The sequence below is a fragment of the Pleurodeles waltl genome, chromosome 11 (genome assembly GCF_031143425.1).
Source record: "Pleurodeles waltl isolate 20211129_DDA chromosome 11, aPleWal1.hap1.20221129, whole genome shotgun sequence".
In the NCBI taxonomy this organism is placed as follows: Eukaryota; Metazoa; Chordata; class Amphibia; order Caudata; family Salamandridae; genus Pleurodeles; species Pleurodeles waltl.
The window spans coordinates 716,183,368-716,206,093 of NC_090450.1; the positions used below are offsets into that span (position 1 = coordinate 716,183,368).

At 45.5% G+C, this 22,726-nt stretch overlaps 1 protein-coding gene across 1 annotated transcript in view; it reads right to left on the reverse strand.

The window, feature by feature from the left end:
* The window catches only part of LOC138266052 (E3 ubiquitin-protein ligase MARCHF5-like), a 65,298-nt gene that overhangs the window by 29,109 nt on the left and 13,463 nt on the right, over positions 1-22,726 (reverse strand). The window contains exons 2-3 of the mRNA XM_069214392.1: positions 15,850-16,052; positions 14,163-14,293 (exon numbers count right to left, since the gene is read on the reverse strand). Of these exons, the coding sequence (XP_069070493.1) occupies positions 14,163-14,293; positions 15,850-16,052 (334 nt within the window). The remainder of the gene's footprint in view (positions 1-14,162; positions 14,294-15,849; positions 16,053-22,726) is intronic.

A 22,726-nucleotide genomic window follows, 5' to 3' on the forward strand; every position in this document is an offset into this window, starting at 1 on the left:
CTGTCTACATTGTTTCTCTACTAACTGCACATGCAATGGCTTACCATGGTACCAAACACTATTTGCGAACAAATAACTCAGACCACTTCTAAGTAATGGCCTATTTAATCCTTCGGGCTCCTTGTTTGTTAGATTGCAATGGCTATCCAGCTGATGCAGCGGTAGTCTATGTTTCGTCATCAGCCACAGTGAAGACATATCAGGGCGGCATAATAAGGCAGTACCAGCAGCAATTCTCCTGTTAATACTTGTACTTTGAAATACAGACCTCCCAGGAGCTTGAGCAAATCAAAAATACTAAAAAGAATTCTACACATCACTTATAACTATGAATATAACAGGAAGTAAATGTTCCTATATAAGAGAACAGTGTGCGCCATTCATGCTAGTTTCTAATTCTAGTGATGAGGCTCAGCAGGCTAATGCACCCACTGAAGAGATTTCACAGTATCCTGGTGGTCACACGTTTTAATCATAGTACTGAGTGGGTTAATGCACCTACTGCACTTGTTAATGTGTAACACGAAGCTGACGGTCTCAATCCTACTGAAACAGATTCCTTCTCTGCAGTATGAGCTCTATATCGATAGATCCATGGGATTATAAAGAGGAAGTTCCAAAATGGAATCCAGGGTCCTCCACATAATGTACCATTGCAGACACACATACACTCCGGGCCTCATTAGGAGTCTGGCGGTCTTTTGGGAAGACTGCCACAGTGGCATCCGCCAAAAAGACGACCATGTTGGCGGTAATCCGATTGCCGTATTAAGGCTCACACTGTGAAGATCACCAAAATCCAGGCAAAATTCCGACACCGCCAGGACACTGGAGGGTGGGAAAGAGGCGGTCCCACCACCAGCATCTCCAGCCCGACAAAAATCCACCCACCAGATTACGAGCCACAAATCACCAGTGGTCCTTCCATGGCAGAAAACCATTGGTGGTGCAAACCGCTGCAGTCAAAACTCACATCAATCAGAACACCATACAACATTGGACAGTTTTAATATCCCACACCTGACACACATCTGACACACCTACTCATTGTACTACATAACACACCCCTATGCAACCCACAATCATTTGCAACACAAATGCCATTCAAATATCCAGAGAGTAGGCAGTATTAAAGAGATAGCACCTTTACACAATAGGCACACATACAGATCACACTCAGCACACACCTCACATCAGCACAAATAATACACACATCACTAGCACACACAATACGCCACAACTGTCTCACCCTCACAACGCACCACCCACACCTCACCAACTACCCAACACTTACACCCTTACACTGACCACACCGTCAACACAACCACTACTATGTCCCCACAAAAACACCCACGTTTCACAGAGGACGAGTTGAGGGTCATGGTGGATGAAATTGTCAAGGTAGAGCTGCAACTGTTTGGAGCACAGGCCCAACAAACATCGATTGCCAGGAAAATTGAGTTGTGGCAAAGGATAGCCGACAGGCTCAACTCAGTAGGCAGCCATCCACACACAAGGGAGGACATCAGGAAGAGGCTGAATGACCTCCAGGGAGGGGGAAGGTGTGTTACATGGCATCATACCACCAGATAGCTGTGCAGAAGACTGGCAGTGGGACCCCACCTCCTCCCCCATAGTTCACATCATGGGAGGAGAAGGTCATGGACATAGTGCATCCTGAGGGCCTGACTGGAATACCTGGGGGACTAGAGTCTGGTAAGTACCCACTACGGTCATGTCACACACGTGTCTTGTCCTGCATGCTACCTCACCACCCAAATACTCCCTAATTAGGTAAATGTCCCACTATACCTCCCACCTAATGCCCTTTTCCTACATGCCACCACTCCACTCAGCCCAACTGCCCTCAAAGCCTTTGGCAATGACACGTTAACTATAGGCTAATCATATCACTACTACTCCCAAAAAGCACTAACCCATTACTGTGAAAACCTGGAATGTGCACAACACATCACATGTAATGCAGGTACAACTGAAGTACTAGCTACACCATCTAGATTCTTCTAGTGAGGACCAGTACATGGCAATGACAGCAATGCAATGGCACACTGACAATAGCAAACAAAGCGGAAGCTGGGAGTGGGTACACCGTGCCAGGGGCACAGGCATCTGGGGGTAGGGTGCGTGGGAGGGATGCTGTGGGCCAGAGGGTGAGGCCACAAAGAGACTCCACTGGCCAGGAAACCATCTCCCAAGTCTTGGGAGCATACCAAAGTTCCCAGGACAGGATGGGCCAAATTATCACCATGTTGGGGGAAAATCAAAGGCTCCAGAGGGAAAACCACCAGGAAGTCATACAGCAGAGACAGGCACACAATGCCACTATGGCTACCATTGCAGGGATTCTGACGGACATCAATACCACCCTCATTGGTTTCTCCACACGATCAGGCCCCTTCCAATAGCCACGTAACATCTGCCCCATCCACATCTGCGGCAGCTAGTGGAATGGAGGCCCTGGCAGCAGAACCACAAGCCTCATACGCCCCTCTCTCTGTAGCAGAAGGACCACCCTGCAAACATGGACGTCCATTCAGACATCCGGCTGAAGCAGATGCCAAGACCAAACCCACTGCCAGGAAGTGAACCTCTCCTGAATTTGTCACCACATGTGTGTCTCTGAGACACCATCAGGGGCAGCTCCTCGATTAGGGTGGAGGATCGTCCCCCCGCCAGCAGCAGCCGCCGCAAACCTTTAACAACCAAACGACAATAAACTATGTTTAGGGGCGGGCCACGGGGTATGACAAGGGCGAGGGGATTGCACAGCGCACTCCCCTCAGTGCGCATCTGTGTTTGGCCAGGCATCTCGGGCCGGCCAAACACACAGGGGCACAGGGCTCTCTCCAGCCCAGCAACACAGTTGCCAGGCTGGAGACAGCCTGCACATGCTCCCAGTCAGCCAATCCTAACGCTGCTCTGAGCAGCATCAGGATTGGCGCAGGGCAGGCTGGGAGCCTGTGCCTGCCTGGAGAGACAAGGGAGAGAGGAGCGGTGTGGGAGCGGAGCAACTAAGTTACATTTTTTTATATATTTTATTTTATTAGTATTTCACTCTCTCCTCCGCCTGTCCCTTCCCCACCCCTCCCCACCTCTTTTAATCCCCGCAATCCATGACTGGACACGCAGTAGACTGTTTTGAGACACAACTCCATCTTCCTCAACCGCTGTCGGATAAGGTTTGGTCCAGAGCACTCCAGCATGTCAAAGAAGTGTCCCGAAAACCACGATTTCTCTTTACACAATTCAATTATGCACACCACACCTAGCTCTCCCTCCAACACATTAAGCATATGTTCTCAGCATCGATCCCCAAATGCCCTAGGTGCAAGTCTCCAAAAGCTGGATTTTATCACATGGTTTGGGAATGCCATGTGTTACTTGTAGCCTGGAGAAAGGTCACAGCTACTGTCACAAAACTCGGGGAACACAGCCTTACACCCACACCTGATAACTTCCTACTGGGTCTCCGCCCCAAGACTAAAGGTGACAAATACCTTCACTGATTTATGACCTATCTTTTGTCCTATTTAAGTGACAAATTGCAATGTAGTGAAAGGCTCCCACAGCCCCAGATATCCAGCGATGGCTAGTCACACTATTTACATGGGCATGTGCAGAAGCAAGCACCCTCAAGAGGCTACAAATAAGGGAGGACAACAGAACAGGAGGACAGTGCTGAGAGACCTACATTACGAACTTTGAAACAAAAAACGACAAGCCCATCCTGAGGCGCTTAATGCAAGGGGAAACACCTGCACAAGCTGACAAACAAAACAAATATGGGCAGATATAGGGCACATCATATACCCACACCCTAAAGAAATATCACCCTAGCCAGAGCTAACTCACCCTCCCTCCCGACCCCCTCCAGCCAAGAGCTTGGGTGAAGTAAAGACCCGGGGGGGGGGGGCAAGAAAGAGAGCAATACACCTAAAGACATACAACCCTGCCTGGCGATCGGCACTTATTGTCCTCTCCGGCAAAAATACCTAGCTGCGACGCAAAGGCAGTAAGCGCCCACCACCATGATTGCACACACACTTTTGTAATAACGCCTACACTTATGAACTTCCGGCACGCTCTGGCAACCTCAAACAGAATGCATCAACTATATCCGTACGCTCCTCCTTTACAGTGGTTTTATTTTTGCCTATCTTAAAATAAAACAACTATCTATTGTTGTCCTGTACTAGACCCCTTGAGGCTCTTTTGACTGGTGCTAAAAATCACCAAAAAGGTTCTTATCATCAAGGAAAAGAAAGTCACCACAAAAGGAGCGCCCAAAAGTCCTCGACACAAAAGAGAAGATATGCTACTCAGAAATACCACAGAAGACATAGATTCAAACACTGTGTTGAAAAATTTTAATTACACAAGTTAATCATCCAGAGTTTCTCCAGTCAACGTCATAAGGATGGCCCATGACATTGCTGCCAGGAGTGTTGCCAAAATAAACGTCTCAATGGAGGCTCCTCACATTTAAATATTCATCATACATGACACTCTAAAACAGAGTTAAACCAAGAGCACACCTTCTGCCAGTTTCTATACTTCGGGAACAGGCTATGGACAGGTTCCTCCCCTTAGTTACAATAAAACAAACAATAAAAAAGCTAGTTTTCTTTGGGACAGTCCTCGTTGGCCCTCACACTTATTGGGTAGTGCCAATGGCAACATCTGAACAGTAAAGTCTAAAGGAAGAACACTTGGAAGAAAAAACAGAAATACTCCAAACCACACTAAGTCTCGCAAGACGGGATACCAGTTTCATTATTATCAGAGCGTTCAGACTCCCTCAGTGACAGCACTGGTGGCCAAAAACAAACCTATCATCAGCAGGGATCACATTGCAACAGACAGGTGTAGGAAAGTACCATCTTGCCTGGCATGTTACCCCCATATTTCACTGTACATATGTTGTTTTAGTGTATGTGTCACTGGGACCCTGCCAGTCAGGGCCCCAGTGCTCATAAGTGTGCCCTGTATGTGTTCCCTGTGTGGTGCCTAACTGTCTCACTGAGGCTCTGCTAACCAGAACCTCAGTGGTTATGCTCTCTCTGCTTTCTAAATTGTCACTAACAGGCTAGTGAGCAATTTCACCAATTCACATTGGCATACTGGAACACCCTTATAATTCCCTAGTATATGGTTCTGAGGTACCCAGGGTATTGGCGTTCCAGGAGATCCCTATAGGCTGCAGCATTTCTTTTTCCACCCATAGGGAGATCTGACAATTCTTACACAGGCCTGCCAGTGCAGCCTGAGTGAAATAACGTCCACGTTATTTCACAGCCATTTACCACTGCACTTAAGTAACTTATAAGTCACCTATATGTCTAACCTTCACCTGGTGAAGGTTGGGTGCAAAGTTACTTAGTGTGAGGGCACCCTGGCTCTAGCCAAGGTGCCCCCACATCGTCCAGGGCAAATTCCTCGGACTTTGTGAGTGCGGGGACACCATTACACGCGTGCACTGTACATAGGTCACTACCTATGTACAGCGTCACAATGGTAACTCCGAACATGGCCATGTAATATGTCTAAGATCATGGAATTGTCCCCCCAATGCCATCCTGGCATTGGGGGGACAATTCCATGATCCCCCGGGTCTCTAGCACAGACCCGGGTACTGCCAAACTGCCTTTCCTGGGGTTTCACTGCAGTTGCTGCTGCTGCTAACCCCTCAGACAGGTTTCTGCCCTCCTGGGGTCCAGCCAGGCCTGGCCCAGGAAGGCAGAACAAAGGACTTCCTCAGAGAGAGGGTGTTACACCCTCTCCCTTTGGAAAAAGGTGTCAGGGCTGGAGAGGAGTAGCCTCCCCCAGCCTCTGGAAATGCTTTGATGGGCACAGATGGTGCCCATCTCTGCATAAGCCAGTCTACACCGGTTCAGGGATCCCCCAGCCCCGCTCTGGCGCGAAACTGGACAAAGGAAAGGGGCGTGACCACTCCCCTGACCTGCACCTCCCAGGGGAGGTGCCCAGAGCTCCTCCAGCGTGCCCCAGACCTCTGCCATCTTGGATTCAGAGGTGTGCTGGCACACTGGACTGCTCTGAGTGGCCAGGGCCAGCAGGTGACGTCAGAGACTCCTTCTGATAGGCTCTTACCTTAACTAGCAAGGCTTGTTTGCGGTCTTTCTGCGTGGGAACACCTCTGCAAGCTTCTTCACGACGTGGGACATCCATCCTCCAAAGGGGAAGTTTCTAGCCCTCTTTGTTCTTGCAGAATCCACAGCTTCTACCATCCGGTGGCTGCTTCTTTGCACCCTCGCTGGCATTTCCTGGGCATCTGCCCTCTCTCAACATTGTTGCGACTCTTGGACTTGGTCCCCTTGTTTCACAGGTACTCAGGTCCGGAAATCCACTGTTGTCGCTTTGCTGGTGTTGGTCTTCCTTGCAGAAACCCCCTATCACGACTTATGTGCCCTCTGGGTGTTAAAGGTGCACTTTACACCTACTTTTTAGGGTCTTGGGGTGGGCAATTTTTCTAACCCTCACTGTTTTCTTACAGCCCCAGAGACCCTCTACAAGGTCACATAGGTTTGGGGTCCATTCGTGGTTCGCATTCCACTTTTGGAGTATATGGTTTGTGTTGCCCCTATACCTATGTGCTCCTATTGCAATCTACTGTAACTTTACATTGCTTGCATTACTTCCTTTTGCTATTACTGCATATTTTTGGTATTGTGTACATATATCTTGTGTATATTTGGCATCCTCATACTGAGGGTACTCACTGAGATACTTTTGGCATATTGTCATAAAAATAAAGTACCTTTATTTTTAGTATATCTGTGTATTGTGTTTTCTTATGATATTGTGCCTATGACACCAGTGGTATAGTAGGTGCTTTGCATGTCTCCTAGTTCAGCCTAAGCTGCTCTGCTATAGCTACCTTCTATCAGCCTAAGCTGCTAGAAACACCTCTTCTACACTAATAAGGGATAACTGGAGCTGGTACAGAGTGCAAAGTACCCCTTGGTACCCATTACAAGCCAGGCCAGCCTCCTACAACAGGGACATCAGGTGCAACACAGATCCGACTCCTGCAACAGAATAACTTACCATTCCTGCAGGTGTGCATCATCAGTAATATTGTACAGTAGCAAAACAAACAGAGACATGAGCGCTACATATTTGCAAAATGTCTAAGCTTTATTCTTAAAAACACTTTCACCTGCTAAAAACAAATAGAAGAATCTATCCAGATTTCATCAGGATTCTCTATAGCAGCAAGTTTATTTACGCAAGGTACTTACTAGTCGAAAGAAAGGTTCAAAACCAGAATGTATGCCCATTCTGGATCTAAAGGGTCCAAAAATGTATTAGGTACGAATATTTCAGAATGTTAACACATTCTTTACTTGGTATATACAGAAGAACATCAATCCAATCACAAGCTAAGGAAAGGCAGTCCTTTGAACCTGCTGTGTTTGACTTGATTGTGTAGACAACCCTTTTCTACAAAGAAAAACCTTGTTATTATTGTAGGTTGGACTAAGACCGATGTCCAAGTTTCCTTTTTTCACAATACCTTTAATTAAGGATTTCTTCCTCCATTAAGAAGACTGCTTTTTTATGTTCTTGTAAGACTTGGGAGCCCCTCACATGACCCCTGACATAAGGCTCCCTTGCAACTTTTCTGGAAAGCAGCATTTCAGGATACATACACCTCAGCACACAGGATTAGTGAACATGAGCCCTGCGTCCTCAAAAATATACAGGGTTTTCACTGTAACACAGAATATAATGAGAAAACATTAATTCTTACTCCCATAGTTAGTCCTGAAGTTCCATCTTCAGATCTCCAAAGGCAAGATAATTACATAAGCTGGATTTTGGTAGGGATAAAACAAAGAAGGAATAGGAAACCTAAAAACAATTATCAATGATGACTCATTACCACCAGCTTGTACAAAGGATTTCTAGACTGATTATGACATGCATACCTGTGTGCCATCAGAAAGCAAACTAAACTTTAATCGGTAAACCTGAAGCACCTTCTACCGGGGGAAAACTGTCACAGTACTCTTATGAAGATGATGAAAAAATTCCCCTACTGCTGATATTTGCAAAAGCAATGACTTAGAGGTCCTGGCACTGCTGTTTCGATATTAACTGTTGGTTGGTTGATACCAACGTTGGTGAAGCTGCTACAAGGACCCCATTTGGTAAACTTAGTTTTTCATATGCTGTTGCTTCCTTGTTTATGTCAAGAAGGGATTGTTATGCTCTATTATTTAAATGTTTATGATTATCAATGAAAGTCCTGTGAGACAGAAGGAAAGGAAAGGTTACTAGCATTCATGAGTCTCCAACATAGGAATCTTCATTGAAATAATATACAACCCCACTATCCTCCCTGGTGGCAGCCTCAGTAAAACAAAGGACATCGATCCTTAGTCCTCCTCAAAATGATTTGGAGTCAGAACAAGGCATGGCGGAATGTTAGAATTGCTGACTATAGCTTTAGTATCAATGTTCAGCTCTGTGGAATCACTGCCTACCAGCCTCCATTTCCCTAATGTTTTTACTATTCCCTTTATAAAAAAAGGAAAAGTTTTATTTAAGCAGGTTCTTGTGGTTTACGACAACTTTTTATTAATATTTAGGAAAAGAAAAATTAAGTTTTGCAAATATAGCTCTCTGATTAGTTGTACTAAATTTCTATATTTTAAAAAAGTTTTCAAAATAAAATATTTATTATTAAAATGAGCTCCAGTATCCCGCATATAGGAAGGAGAATGTAAGTGTTTATGATGTCAGTGCAGATTCCGATACCTTCGTGTGGCGAACACCAAACTCCCTCAATAAGGTCTTGGGGATGCATGCTTTGCAGTACAAAGGTCTTCTCTTCTCCCTTCTCACAGTCTGCCCTCCATCCTCACATGTGTTGGCAATCTGCAGTGCCACTGCAGCCCCTTCAGTCTCGCTTTCACCAAAGGTAGCCATAGCTGGGCAAAGGAAACCACCTTTGACAGGTATTTCGGGGTTCGCTCCAGCTTTTCACTCTGTGCTCTCCACTCTAGCAAGCAATTCATGTAATGGCTTCCACTTTCAACTGAAGAGAAGGGCCGGATTTTAATAGGAGAGGTGCTATCGTGTTTAGTCAGCGCGTCCTTCATCATCCCATATGCGGTTTGCCTACTCAGCAGACTGTAATTGGGGGTTCACTAGCAGACTAAACTGTATTATATAGTTTGCAAAACATTTCTTGATGTTACGATCCTTGCACCAATCTTATTCACCACACATGATGCCACGTACATCAAATCAGTAATGCGATACATCACAGAAGGCAATATCCTTTGCTTGAAAAAAGGAAGCTTTGTATCTCACTTTTAATCCGTGGGCTCCGTCTAATAAATAGGCCTGTGTGTAGTGAATTCAGAAACCTGTCTCCATGTCCCCCTTGGTGGCCAACAGTAAAATTTCGTTAAACAACTACTCAATTCTGGATGCAACATTTGAAGGTGTATGTTTTTCAGTTCAGAAAAAAAAGTGGCGGTGATGTAGCCACTTCTGATAACATAAACCTGGTACTCAGAGACAGGACCAATAAATTGGAGGTATAGGCTTCAAGACAGAGGACATAAAGTCAATTTGAAGAATACATGGACCAGAAAATTCACAAGATGGCATGTTATTTCTTTCAAACTCAATAGAACACTTCTAAAAATAACACTATCCAATTCTTAGTACTAAAATGAAGTACCCCGAAAAAGTTACATTTTCCAAAGTGTCTCTTCCCAAAATATAATTCAAGAATGGACAGTGTGGAAATATAATTGCTATTTAGGTATTGGGTAAATATTTGAGGATTAGGGTTAAGGGTGTTGAGCATAAGTGTAAGGGACTGCAGGGTAGGAGTTAGGGATTAAGAAGTTAAAAAAAAGTTAGAGTATAATGGTATAGGGAGTTAAGGGTAACAGGTTTGCAGTGAAAAGGATATACAGTATATGTTTTAAGGTATTGGAGTTAAGGCTATGATATTACATCTCAGCGGTATAGAGGTAAGGGTTTTGGCTCTGGGCATAAAGTTTTAGTATTTTGGGTAGAAGGTTAAGGGTGATGGCTTTAGGGTTTAAGAAGCTAAAGAGTGTAGAGGGTGTATAGTTACCTCTGATTACATCCCTTGAGTGTCATAGTTGGAAATGTGTTTAGTTTATGTTATTTTGATGACAAATTCAGTTAATTTAGCCATTCTGTATAACAAAATGTTAAATGCTGCTTTTAAAATTAGCATTGCACTCAATTTCAATGCTGTCATGACTTGTCACAGGTACTCGCCCCCACTCCCATCCAACTTTGGTCCTGGGCATTATTAGCTGCCACTTCCACCCCTTGCTCATGGCACTGCTACTCTGGATGTCATCCGCAGTGCATACCAAGGAGTATGTCTCCCAAGAATGCAGCTGTCACATGTGTGCTGCCCTGTTGTTACCACCACCCCAACGCCTTCTGACCGGCACAGTCAACCCTGCCCCCTTGCCAGTCCCTCAAAAACTGTCACCATATGTCCCATCTAAGTGGCTGGCTACAAATGGATTTGAGGATCTACCACAGGATAAGAGGGCATAGAAGTCTATAAAATCCATCCCTAGGGAATGAACAGGTGCTTGGCTTTCCTCCCTGCTGATGAGAGAAAGCATTTGCTTCAGCTCAGCTCTTCGTGTTTGTGTTACTGGTTCTTGAGTCAAGATTATCTGCATCTTCTAAAAAATGTTCTGCTTGTGGCAAGTCATTTACATTCCTTCTGCATGGCCACTCGGTTGTCCCTGACCCCAAGACAATACTTTGAGGCATGATGAACTGTGGAGAGGGGACTGGCACCAAAACGTTTGTGGGACTCAGGTTCCTGGTGACCAAATAGGAGATTACATGCAAACGGAACACCAAAGATCCCTCTCAAGTGACTGAAATTCAGAAAATGATGGATAGATGCTCACCCGCAGAGAAAACAGGTTTCAAAATATGTGAATGTGCAAGGAAACACTTAAAATGTATAGTGTGTGAAACCATCAAAAGGGCCCCAATGAGCACAACTGCATGATAACAGGTAACTGATTAACATGTCCGTTTCCTTGATGTCGCTTTTTATAAATGTTGTTAGGGGGGCGGGAGGAGGGCAAAAGCATTTTTTCAGCAACATATACTGTGTCTAACACAGTCAAGATTTGATTCTCATCATGCTTAAAACCTGTACTGAATTTTATTCTTGAAAAGCAAAAATATGTTATACAAAAAAGGACGTTTATCTGCTGCGTCACCTCAAAGACATTTCTTGCATCCTTGGAACTATTCAATATCTCCCAGTGCTATCCCCAATGATGGGTAGGGCCAGTTAGATCTCATTTGTTTGGATTGTGGCACTCATGTTGGACCCTTGTACAGTTCCCTGCCCTTATGTACTGAGATTCTGTTATGCCCTCAAACTTGAGCTATACCAACTTTCTTGTTCCACGCAGTGTTATGTGCAGGCCCTGTGTGAGCCTTGGTTTGATCGGTGTGTCAAGGTGTGGAACATTAACAATTGCTATAGGTCGTCAGAACAAAACAAGTTTCTTGCCAAGTTTCGGCCCTAACAAAATAAGGATACTGTGAAATTGACGTGTTAAACGTTTACTAGTGTGCATTAAATACTAGAGTAAATCTTGCGTATGACTCATTTTCAGTAGAGCGTTACGTTCATGCGAAATCCATGTAAATGAAAAAAAATGTGTATTTTCAGTTGATCTGGGAGCAGAGAGTAACAGGAGCCCTGTGTTCGGTTTAGTGTTAAAGAAAGAAGAAAAAAAAAGCGGTCACTCTTGAGAGACTGCAGCAGATCTGAGAGAATGTCCACCTGGTAAAAAGTCGTGAGACTACAAAATGATGACTTCTCTTGCGTGCCTCCTCTCCTATATGTATTTCTTACCCCCACTCCACTTTTGCAGTCAGTGCCAAAGGTAGTCTAGGGTGTATTCGATGTTATAGACAGGCAAGGAGGATTCCACACCGTTCCCACAGCAACATTTGGATCTGAAGGTTAGCAGTGACTTGAGTCTTACAAATAGAACACACTTTAATTTCAAACTGATGCAACTAAAGTATTTTAAAAAATCTACTAATGTTACTGGTTTATAAAACATTTGAAATTAAGTAAAAAAGGTCATGCAGGAGGCCCGAAACCAAACAGTATCAACAGATATGGACCCGAAATATGCAGGACACCAGTTCAATACAAGACCTAGAAACATGCTTATAACTTGTTAATTCAAACGTTTTACTGAGAAATATAAATTGTTTGTTTTTAACACTTTCAATTGCATCACTTTGAAATGGAGATGCCCTTCATTAAAGTGAAATAAGTGCAGTAATACTGTGAAAAGGAAGGCTTAGTTTTCTTTGCTCTTACCAATAGGTTAAACATATGTATAAACTCAGAAACACACCTTACGTTAAACACATTTCCTAAGGAGACAATAGGCAAATGCAATCATTAAAGTTAACCCTTTACCTTTTATCCCTGTCTTATACACCAACCCACTATTTACTTAGAAGCCAAACCTGTAACCTTTAGTCTTATACACTGGACCACTAAACCCATTGCTACAACCCTTAACCACGTATCCTTAACCATTACTCCATACACCTAATGCATTTAGCCAAACCATAGACCCTTATTTCCAACCATGATCTGCATACCCTCAGTTCATATCCCCGTACCTCTCTATTAAAAAAACCTAAAGAAACTATACCCCAGCCCCTTAAACCTATAGCTTTAAACCCTATATCTTTAACGACTACCTCCATAGTCTTAACCATAATACAATCAACACTATGCCCTTAACCTATAACACCTTAACAGGCATGCCCTATACCCACAACTTTGAACCCTGCATCATAAACCCCTAACATTGCACCTATTTACCATAACACTGTACCCCTAATATCCTTAACCCTAAGCCCATGCCCTTAACCCTAATACCATTAAACCCTATACTGGTAATAATTAACCCCTTTATGCCCAACGCTCTTACCACTACCACTGTACCCAAATTCTTACCCTCTCTCCCCATACTCTTAAACCCTTGTAGATTATCTCCAAACCCAAACCACTTTAGGCCTCATTACGACCCTGGCGGCCGGCGGTAAGCTGGCGGTAACACCGCCAACAGGCTGGCGATGTTCCACGAGCTATTATGCCCATGGCGCAATAGCCACGGCCATACTGCCGGCCCCTCCACTATACCGCCAGGTTTCCGCCTGGTGGTCATAATCCCAAGGGCAGCAGTGCAAGCACCTCTGCCCTGGGGATTACGAGTGCTCGGCTGCCAGCCTGGCCACAGCGGAAAACACTGGCATGGAAAGGCTGGCGGAAGGGGGTCCTGGGGTGCCACTGGGGGCCCCTGCACTGCCCATGTACTTGGCATGGGCAGTGCAGGGGCCCCCAGGCACAGCCCCATTGCGCATTTCACTGCCCAAATTTCTGGCAGTGAAATGCGTGACGAGTGCTACTGCACCCGCTGCAAATCAGCATTGCCGCCAGCTCTATTACAAGCCGGCAGCAATGTTGATGTGACTTTTCAGCTGGGCCAGCCGACGGTAACACTGTTACTGTCAACTGGCCCAGCCGAAAAGTCCAAATATGGAGCCAGAAATACCGCCAGCACTGGCGGAATACTGCACCCGCAGCTTCAGTGGTCTTCTATGAAGTCCGCCGAAGTTGTAATGAGGACCTTTATGTCTTTTACACTAGACTTACTTCACAATGTATTGTGAACAAACACTTTAAGCAGTTTTATACTATGAAGCATTTATTTTAGAGATAATATTTGAGCCGTGTTATTTTATACATATTGTCTTTAAAGTTTTGAAGCAATATCAAAATACTTAGGACATTTAAGCGGTGACAATAGTACAATATCAAAATACTTAGGACATTTAAGCGGTGACAATAGTACAAAAAACACAGACTTTTCCTCAGAGTTATCGTTGCTAATGTATCCAACCTACAACACCGTTAACAGCAAACATCCACTCATTCCAAAGACCCAGACAGTAGCCTGCAGTTTTTGCAACCACACATGAAGCAGCTCAGAATACTTCAGTAGACAACACCAAATCCGGCAGAGTACTAAGCACAGTCTTTCACTTACCTGCATCACAGTGACAGCACCGTAGGTGACTGCGGACCAGTAGACCGTTCCAACCACAATCCCTGCTGCAGCAAAGGGGCTAATTTTGGAGAGCACTCTGTCGACCTGCTGCAGGAAGTAAACCAGAGGACCTACCAGGGGAGAGACTTGTCAGTACAGGGAAGGTTGAGAGAAAAGAAGCTACAAAGCAGAATGTGACTGAGTGCAGGGAAGGAGATAAATATCACGTAACACAACGGGATGGACAGCCAAAGTCAAAGATGGATGTTCACATAAAATGGGGGCATGCACAAGACAAACGAGGTGTTCCCAAACAGAAGAGGACTGACACAGGAAAGGTATTTTGAGACAAAGAAGGGCTCCCCAAGAAAGTCAGCACTAGAGGGGGATTAAAATAACATAAAAGACGTAAATAAAGGGGCAAAGACAGAAGGCACCGAATATATGAGGACGCAGGGTGAAAAGAGTGAAGAAGGAAAAACAACAAACACGAAGAGCACGATGGACACAATTCTATAAATCAAAAAGCAAAAGAGGACAGTTTGAACAGACGCACTGTTTCCCTACACCAAAATCCATCCCGAATGATGGCCAGGGATAAAAAAAAAATAATAATAAATAAATTAAAAAAAAGAGAGGAAAATTAAGCAACTGATAACTTCCGAATTATAAACCTTGTATGCATACTCCCCTAACAGGAGAAGGTGGTTGATAACCGAGAGGTGTGTTTTAAATTAGGTTGCCTGGTAAAGCACTTCAAAATCCAATTTTTCTCAAACCCCGGGACATAGACAGCCTCGCCAAGCAGCCCTTAGTAGGTAAGCATGGAAATATTATGATCAAGGGACAACCTCACCTTGCATTCTAAAGGAGGTAATATACCTTTGTGGGATATCCTAACCTAGCAGCTACCAGCAGTTCACCAGTACGCACCGAACAGAGAACAGGGCCAGTCTCACCATTCAACTCACAAGTCGGAAGTAGTCATAAGGTGGGGCCTTGGACAATTTTAAATCACAGTCCCAAAGCTGGTCAGAAACTGACCCAGCACTAAGAAGGGGAGTACCTCGCACAATAGGCAAACACATTAGATGACAGCTAGTAAGTCCTGGGACACTGATAAACCTAGTCACAAGATGTTCAAAGCCAGGCCATGAGCCAACTGTACCCATCACCTCTAACTACATGAGATTCCACCAATGCCAAACAACTCTCCAAAACAAGCCAGATGCTCCTAAGGCCTGGAAAACCTTTTCCGCCTATCCAAAGACAGCAAGATGAGGCCAGGGCAACCTAATCAACCAGTCCCAAGCTTGTAAAAGGTCACTAATGCTAGGCCTCGGATAACTGAACCCACTAGCGGAAAGATGTACTCATTGATGATGTGACATTGACACACACCATACCAAACATGATCAGACAGCAATGTTTCTTACAAACATTCACGATAGAGAGGACAGAGAACCACGCCTCCGGCTAAAGATTTTTTTCTTTTTTGACAGCAACTACCATTCTATCTCCAGAAGCCAGCACATGCTGTTAATACTAGTCATCCCAACACACAATCTATTTCTTTTGATAGAAAGCCTACCACAGTTGGCTGGTAATTTTTGAGACTTGAATTCACTCTATGGGCTAACATGCAGAGCAGATCCCCTCAGCGAGTTTGTAGTTTCGAATTCCTTACCGAGTTTGGGGAATACTATATGATACTCTGTGCCACACTGTGGGCAGTTCACACTGCCGGTGCTGCTGCCCTTCTGCTTCTCATCGAGCCAACGCTGCAGGCAAGACTGGTGGATCCATTTGGTGGAGCCACTACAGCGGCACGGACTCACCCACTCGGCTGTGCGATCTTCACTCTCCAAGGCAAAGCATACCCAGCAATGCCTAGAAGAAAAAAGCAGGACTTAAATGTAGTTGTCAATAAGAGATCAATTATATTTATTCAAACGTTAACAACAGCAACCTTTTAGAGGCAAAGTAAATGCAGAAATATTCACATCAAAATTCATTTAACAGTGACAGCAGCACATCATCAACCAGCTGGAAAGGGCGAGGTTAAACTATCTGGAGCAATACGTCTGCCATCAGTCAGCGTGCCCAAGCACCAAACTTAAACTCCCCCCCACAACGTTGTCCGTGTGTCACAACCTGTTCTACTACCCTCAAGTACTAAGCTCAATCTTTCTCACTTTGTCCTCAACAACTAGTTTCACACTAGCCCATCACACTGCCTCTGAGCTCAGCCCTGTTCACAGATGGCTCAACAGTCTCTGGGCTCTCTTCCCTCATTGTTCTTCTGTCCTGACTGCCATACCGTGGGCATCCTCGCTGACTTTGCTCTCCTGGTTTACTCTCCTCTGCTGTCTTAGCCTTTACTTGCTAAATAATATCTAGTACATTTATTGAGTGTCTATAAAGTAAGAGCATCATTCTACCCCACATAATCTTCAGAGTTGCTACGATTTTGAAAGAACTGGAATGGTGGCAACAACATAAGACGCTAGGGCAGGAAGTATCTGGATGTGGCACTTATCACTGCTTTGGAAAATGATAGCTTTCTTTGTTGCACAAGAATAGCAAACCTTCCATTTAGTGGTTTAGAGGCATGTTGATGCAATTAATTATACCATTTATACAAATGACTGTTTTGCTATCCTGAAACGGAGTTTGCTCCATTCAACCTAAGACAGAGAAGCAGATACTTTTACCATTTTCTATTCTTGTCCTTATCCTGTTCCAGTATATTGGTTGGAAGTGATGCTTCGAGTGAATTCACAAATAGAACGGCAAAGTGAAAGGAAGGAAGGAAGGAATGGAACTAATGGTCCTCTCTACCATATCTCTCTCTCTCATAGTAGGTGGTCTTGTCTCACCCCTCCTCTCCCGCTCTCCTTCCTGGTTGTGTCTCATTGGCCTCCTTCCCCGATGAATGATTGAAAGAATGAATTAAACACAATTTATAAAGAACACTTGTACCGAAGACATTGTGGCACATTGGTGCATGGTGCTTATTCACTTCTCACCCCCAACCATCTGTCCATGCTCCATCTCCTGTCTCACATTCCCTTCTAGCACAGCATCAAGAGCATTCCCTTTCCGTTGTATTTAGGAGGCGTGTTGGGGGTGGGTGGGCAGCGAAAGAGGACCCCTTGCAGCCCATAAACTGAGCGTTAGGGTATTGTTTCATCTGTTGGGGTGACCTCAAATGTCTTCTATCTGCACATAAAATAGCCTGAGCTGCACTACTCTGCACAGATAAAAGAAGCTCAGAAAAAGGCAAGGGAAAAAGGGGAAACCGTTACAGAAAAGGACCACTTTAAATTGCCATCTTCAAAAGAAACACATACATGGGGGCCACCGGATAAAGGTACCCCGGGTAGAAAACATACTTACCACATACATTTTACACTCATGAGGAGGGAGTGGTGGAGAGTCTATACATGGTCTTTACAAGTTTAGCGAGGTCACCCAATCACCGTAGCATTAGTCATCCCATGTGTGGTCGTCTTCTACGCAGGTCTGACACGAGTGAAAGCGGCAATGACTGCATGGATTTTAAGAGCAGTGGTGAATAGGCAGACTTGCCCTCGATAACATGAAAAAAATCATGTACCCCAAAATATAACCAACTTGTGGAATCCTCTAGTCTTGCCATGGTCTGGACATGAGGCAGGAGTCACCTGTTTTGAAAAGAAGTACCTGGTGTAACTCCAGCACAGTCAAGTACTGGGCTGGGGAAAACAGTCAAACCATTGTGGAGCAGCTTTTGGGAGGACTTCCGAAATGCGTGTCCCAAACAGAAAAATATACTATATTGGTCTGGCATCCTGAAATAACACGCAAGGTGGCACAGGGTCACTGCAGCAAAGATCTCAAACCTTTTAGCGTGATGCACAGATTACGTCTTGCTGAAGGTTGGACTGTGGGTGTAAGCAAAGCATGCATTTTTTTCTGGGGGTAAGTGAGGAGAGGGTATTATGAATCTATGTGTGGCAGCTACTGTATACAGCTTTCACTGCTACTGTCCAAAAGCATTTACTCTTTAGGTCAGTGCCTCTTCGTATCCATGTGCAGTGAGGAACCCTTAGAAATGCTTTCTCTGTGCACTTGCCCTGCCAATGCTCCACATTTCCCTCTGGAGTCTCTTTGGTACAGGTGCAGTGGCCAGGCATGTGATGAAGGACACCTGGCTGTAGTAGGGATGGGATTTGCATTGCTAATGCCCATCCCATATTTCCTGTGTGTGCCAGCAAGCAGAGGAAGCCTGCACTGTTACTACAATGTGAGAAGCTTGGCTGCTGCTTTATTTTCAATGTCTAAGTAAAGCTTACAAGACACCGGCCGATCAAAGACATACTGCTGCTTCCTATTTAAACCATATCTCGGGGGGGGAGGGGGGCATCATTTATAGAGGCCATAGACCTGCTCATTGAGGGTCAACTCCTACTGTTGTAGGATGTACCATTTCTAGCCCGTGTGCTTGCCCTAATCAACCTCGCAATGCCAGCACAGCATCAGGAGTCTCTACAGGCCTTTCTCTATGGCCTCTAACGTCTCTGCGAACTGAGCACTCGTCATTGACAACTGCAAAATAAGAAAACCAGTTTCCAAAGGCCAACTCAATATTTACCCAACCCAATGTCAAGAAACTGAGTACTATTAACTTGTTTTAAGCACCACCCAGATTCTGTTTCCATTAGATTTACCCAGCATGCTAGAATTGCACCCAAGAGTTGCTCACATTTACCTTCTGCTCCCTTCAAATGTATCTTTATTTGTTTTCACTCCCTCTCTTCACCTGCACAATGAAAATCCTAGGTTTACTGAATCTGCACCATCTTACCTCTCACGTCTTGCTACTCCAACATGAGTTAAGCATCAGTTATGGAAAGGCCAGTCACAATCTTTATTCACAAAGGAGTCTAACATGGACACAACTTTTCTGAATAGCCTAGCACCAATTTGGAGGAGGCTGGCCTGGCTTATAGTGGGTACCTGATGGTACTTACACCTTGTGCCAGGTCCAGTTATCCCTTATTAGTAGATTAGTAGTGTTCTAGCAGCTTAGGCTGATCGAGGGAGCTATAGCAGAGCAGCTTAGGCTGAACTAGGAGACATGCAAAGCTCCTACTATACCACTTATATCATATAGCACTATCATAAGAATCACAATACTCAGAGTTACTAAAAATAAAGGAACTTTCTTTTATTGACAATATGCCAAAGTATCTCAGAGGATATACTCCCTTAGGAGGTAATTAAAATATACAAAATATACACACAAACCAAAATCAGGTAAGTAAACAGTTACAAAGGTAGTGCAAACACTGTGGAACACAATAGGATGCAATAGGTTACAATAGGCCTAGGGGCAACACAAACCGTATACTCCAAAAGTGGAATGCGAACCACAAATGGACCCCAGGCCTAGTGTAGTGTGTAGAGGGTTGCTGGGAGTGTAAGAAAACACTAAGGGTGTCCAAGATACCCCACCCCAAGACCCTGAAAAGTAGGAGTAAAGTTACCCTATTACCCCAGAAACACAGGAAAGTCGTGATAGGGGATTCTGCAAAGGCAACAACTAACTGCAAAGCACTGACCTGAGGACCTGTAAAGGAAGGGGACCAAGTCCAAGAGTCACACAAGTGTCCGGGGGTGGGTGGGGGGGGGGGGGGTAGTAGTCCACTAAACCACGGATGAAGGTGCAAAAAGGCTGCCTCCGGGTGGAAGAAGCTGAAGATTCTGCAACAACGTAAGGTGCCAGGAACTTCTCCTTTGCACAGAAGATGTCCCACAGCGTGCTGGAGGATGCAGAGTTGTTTCCACGCAGAAAGACCACAAACAATCCTTGCTAGTTGCAAGAGTCGCGGTTGAAGATAATTAGGAGGTAATTAAAATACACAAAATATACACACAAACCAAAATCAGGTAAGTAAACAGTTAGAAAGGTAGTGCAAACACTGTGGAACACAATAGGATGCAATAGGCCTAGGGGCAACACAAACCGTATACTCCAAAAGTGGAATGCGAACCACAAATGGACCCCAGGCCTAGTGTAGTGTGTAGAGGGTTGCTGGGAGTGTAAGAAAACACTAAGGGTGTCCAAGATACCCCACCCCAAGACCCTGAAAAGTAGGAGTAAAGTTACCCTACTACCCCAGAAACACAGGAAAGTCGTGATAGGGGATTCTGCAAAGGCAACAACTAATTGCAAAGCACTGAAGACGGATTCCTGGACCTGAGGACCTGTAAAGTAAGGGGACCAAGTCCAAGAGTCACGCAAGTGTCCGGAGGGTCAGGAGTCCACTAAACCACGGATGAAGGTGCAAAAAGGCTGCCTCCGGGTGGAAGAAGCTGAAGATTCTGCAACAACGTAAGGTGCCAGGAACTTCTCCTTTGCACAGAAGATGTCCCACGGCGTGCTGGAGGATGCAGAGTTGTTTCCACGCAGAAAGACCACAAACAATCCTTGCTAGCTGCAAGAGTCGCAGTTGAAGATAATGGGTGCTGCCCGGGCCCAGGAAGGACCAGGAGGTCGCCCCTTGGAGGAGTAGACAGAAGGGGCGCTTCAGCAACAGAGAGAGCCCACGCAGAAGCAGGCAGCACCCGCTGAAGCACTTGAACAGGCGTTCAAAAAATCTGAGCACGGCGGTCGTCTCAACACAACAAAAGAGGGTCCCACGAAGCCGGTGGTCAACTCAGCGAGTTGAGCAATGCAGGACTGAGTCCTGGGGACCTGAGCTGTGCTGTGCACAAAGGATTCCTTGCAAAAGTGCACAGAAGCCCTAGCAGTTGCAGATCATGCAGTACACAGGATTACTGTCTGGCGTGGGGAGAAAAGGACTACCTCCACAAAATTTGGACAGAAGGACCACTGGACTGTCGGGTCACTTGGATCCAGCTCCTGTGTTCCAGAGACCACACTCTTCAAGATAAGAGGGGATGCAGCGGACATGTGATGCAGAAGTTTGGTGCCTGCATTAGCAGGGGGAAGATTCCGTCGGCCCATGGAGATTTCTTCTTGGCTTCCAGTGCAGGGTGAAGGCAGACAGCCCTCAGAGCATGCACCACCAGGAAACAGTTGAGAAAGCCGGCAGGATTTGGCACTACAATGTTGCTGGTAGTCGTCTTGCCACTTTGTTGTGGTTTTGCAGGTGTCCTGAGCAGTCAGCGGTCGATCCTTGGCAGAAGTTGAAGAGGGAACTGCAGAGGAACTCTGGTGAGCTCTTGCATTCGTTATCTGACAAGAAACTCACAGGAGAGACCCTAAATTGCCCTCAGAGGAGGATTGGCCACCTAACCAGGTAAGCACCTAACCTATCAGGAGGTCTCTGACGTCACCTGCTGGCACTGGCCACTCAGAGGTCTCCTTTGTGCCCTCACACCTCTGCATCAAGCTCTGGGCACCACCCCTGGTGTGGTGATGGGACAGGGGAGCGGTCACTCCCCTTTCCTTTGTCCAGTTTCGCGCCAGAGCAGGGGCTGAGGGATCCCTGAACCGGTGTAGACTGGTTTATGCAAGGAGGGCACCATCTGTGCCCTTCAAAGCATTCCCAGAGGCCAGGAGAGGCTACTCCTCTCAGGCCCTTAACACCTATTTCCAAAGGGAGAGGGTGTAACACCCTCTCTCAGAGGAAATCCTTTGTTCTGCCTTCCTGGGACTGGGCAGAAACCTGGCTGAGGGCTGGCAGCAGCGGTAGCTGCAGAGAAAACCCCAGAGAGCTAGCTTGGCAGTACCCGGGGTCCATGCTGGAGCCTCGGGGATGCATGGGATTGGCACCCCAATACCAGATTTGGCATGGGGGGACAATTCCATGATCTTAGACACGTTACATGGCCATATTCAGAGTTACCATTGTGAAGCTACATATAGGTATTGACCTATATGTAGTGCACGCATGTTATGGTGTCCCCGCACTCACAAAGTCTGAGGAAATTGCCCTGAACAATGTGGGAGCACCTTGGCTAGTGCCAGGGTGCCCTCACACTTAGTAACTTTGCACCTAACCTTCACCAAGTGAAGGTTAGACATATGGGTGACTTATAAGTTACTTAAGTGCAGGGTAAAATGGCTGTGAAATAACGTGGACGTTATTTCACTCAGGCTGCGGTGGCAGTCCTGTGTAAGAATTGTCTGAGCTCCCTATGGGTGGCAAAAGGAATGCTGCAGCCCATAGTGATCTCCTGGAACCTCAATATCATGGGTACCTAGGGTACTAGGGAATTATAAGGGTGTTCCAGTGTGCCAATCAGAATTGGTGAAAATTGTCACTAGCCTGCAGTGACAATTTTAAAAGCAGAGAGAGCATAAACACAGAGGTTCTGGTTAGCAGAGCCTCAGTGATACAGTTAGGCACCACAAAGGGAACACATATAGGCCACAAACTATGGGCACTGGGGTCCTGGCTAGCAGGATCCCAGTGAGACAGGCAAAAACAAACTGCCGCACAAGTAAAAATGGGGATAACATGCCAGGCAAGATGGTACTTTCCTACACAATTGATCGTTGCTTAATCTCTCCTCTCTTTTATCACCCTGCCAGACCCAAGAAGTTAAAA